The sequence below is a fragment of the Harmonia axyridis genome, chromosome 2 (assembly GCF_914767665.1).
Source record: "Harmonia axyridis chromosome 2, icHarAxyr1.1, whole genome shotgun sequence".
NCBI classification, from domain to species: Eukaryota; Metazoa; Arthropoda; class Insecta; order Coleoptera; family Coccinellidae; genus Harmonia; species Harmonia axyridis.
In genome coordinates this window covers 33,451,782-33,453,646 of record NC_059502.1, presented here as the reverse complement: position 1 = coordinate 33,453,646, position 1,865 = coordinate 33,451,782, and the positions used below count along the sequence as shown (strand labels likewise).

The window sequence follows — 1,865 nt, the reverse complement described above, 5'->3', positions numbered from 1 at the left end:
TGGCTAGACGTTCAAGGCCTACTTCGATGTCAATAATTCCTGAATGGACTATATATAGAAGAAATTTATTCAACTGAAGAATTCTACAGTGACTAAATACAATGGGCCTTACATTTTGAATAAATCCCAAAAATCAGGTAAATGGAGAATGTGAACAAAAAACCGCCATATTTAGGCTCAGCCAATCAAAAACGAGACCACGCTTGTCGCCACTATGTCAGTTGTCACTGTACAAACAGCAATAGACCATAGACATAGAATAATGTTATTGTAGGTCTATGCCATAGACATTCCAACTTCGAAGCTTAATGAAAGCATCTCTTTTTTCGAAATACATAATAATATATCAGAAACAAGTCATATCTTGATTCGTTCTCGAGTTACACGGTGTTTCTGAAAAATATATATATGTATAAGTATCGGGTCAAAACGTTCTCCGACGTCTTCCGATTTCTAATCGCCATTCGGCCCGGTATCTCCATAGTTCTTCGCCTAGTCCGGTGTCTCTCATCTCTTTGTCGACGCCTTCCCTCCAACTTTTTCTAGGTTTTCCTCTTCTTCTACGTCCTTGTGGGGTCCATTTAAAGTTTTTCTTCGGAATTCTATTGTCCGGCATCCTCTGTACATGGCCGAACCATATGAGCTGTTTAGTTCGGATGTCATTCACGATGTTACTTTTGACACCTATTATTTCTCTTATTCTTTTGATACGAATTCTTTCTATTCTTGATCTGCCCGCTGATCTTCTCCAGAAGTCCATCTCGGTAGCCATGAGCATTTTTTCAGTTTTAGCCTTTATTGGCCATACTTCCGAGCTGTATGTTTCAATGCTCTTAACAATTGTGTTGTAAATCCTTTTTTTATTTTCTTTGGATATATTTTTATCTCATAAAACACCATTGAGCATCGATATCGCCCTCCTGCCGAGGGTATTCCTTTCTCGTATCGATTTATCGAGAACTCCATCCTCTGATATTCTTAATCCCAGGTATTTGTAGGCCTTGCACTGTTTTATTGATTGAGAGCTAGACAAAGTCAGGTCCGGATCAGAGCTCTGACGACCACCACCAATGCACAAGTATTGTGTCTTCTAGATGTTCACCTCCAGCCCCCATTTGGCATACTCCTCTACTAATTTGCGCGTCATGTAGTTCAGGTCATCTACATCCTGGGCTATCACAATTTGATCGTCCGCAAACGAAAGCGTGTAGAGTGTTGTTTCCTCATCCAATGGAGTACCCATATTGTGGCATTTGCTTTTCCAAACCTTAAGTGCTCGTTCCAGGTATATTTTGAATAATGAAGGCGACAAACAGCATCCTTGCTTCAATCCTTTTGACACGCTGAATCTCGAAGTGAGCTTATTTCCTAATTTAACTTTCGCTCCATAATTCTCGTACAGCGATTTGACAGCTTTGAGTATTTCCACATTGATGTTGCTTTCTTGCAAGATCTCTCAAAGTTTCGCCAACGGTACACTATCGAATGCTTTTTAAGGTCGACAAAGAGCAAATGTACATCTCGATTGAAGGACAGTTTCTTCTCAATGAACTGAGTGACTGTGAAAAGATGATCAACCGTTGATCTGCCCGCTCTAAATCGGGCCTGTTCTTCTGCCTCCATTTGACTGTATTCTTCCTCTATCCGCTTTTTGAGGATTCTTCCGTAGGTCCTGCTCAAGGTATTCGAGACGGATATACCACGGTAACTGTCACATCTACTCTTGTCGCCTTTTTTATGAATAGTTGTGATGTCAGATGTGTTCCATTCACTGGGCACCGCTGACTCGTTTATACAACTTTGAAAGATATTTTTCAGCCTCTCATACAGTTTGTCTGATCCATACTTTATCAATTCAGCAGGGA

At 40.5% G+C, this 1,865-nt stretch overlaps 1 protein-coding gene across 1 annotated transcript; it reads right to left on the bottom strand.

Moving 5' to 3' along the window:
- Positions 1 to 424: 424 nt before the first annotated feature.
- On the bottom strand, positions 425 to 760 carry LOC123673286. Its single transcript, XM_045607768.1, has one exon. The coding sequence runs from the start codon at positions 758 to 760 to the stop codon at positions 425 to 427; it is 336 nt and encodes a 111-aa protein (XP_045463724.1).
- Between the last annotated feature and the right edge of the window lie 1,105 nt (positions 761 to 1,865).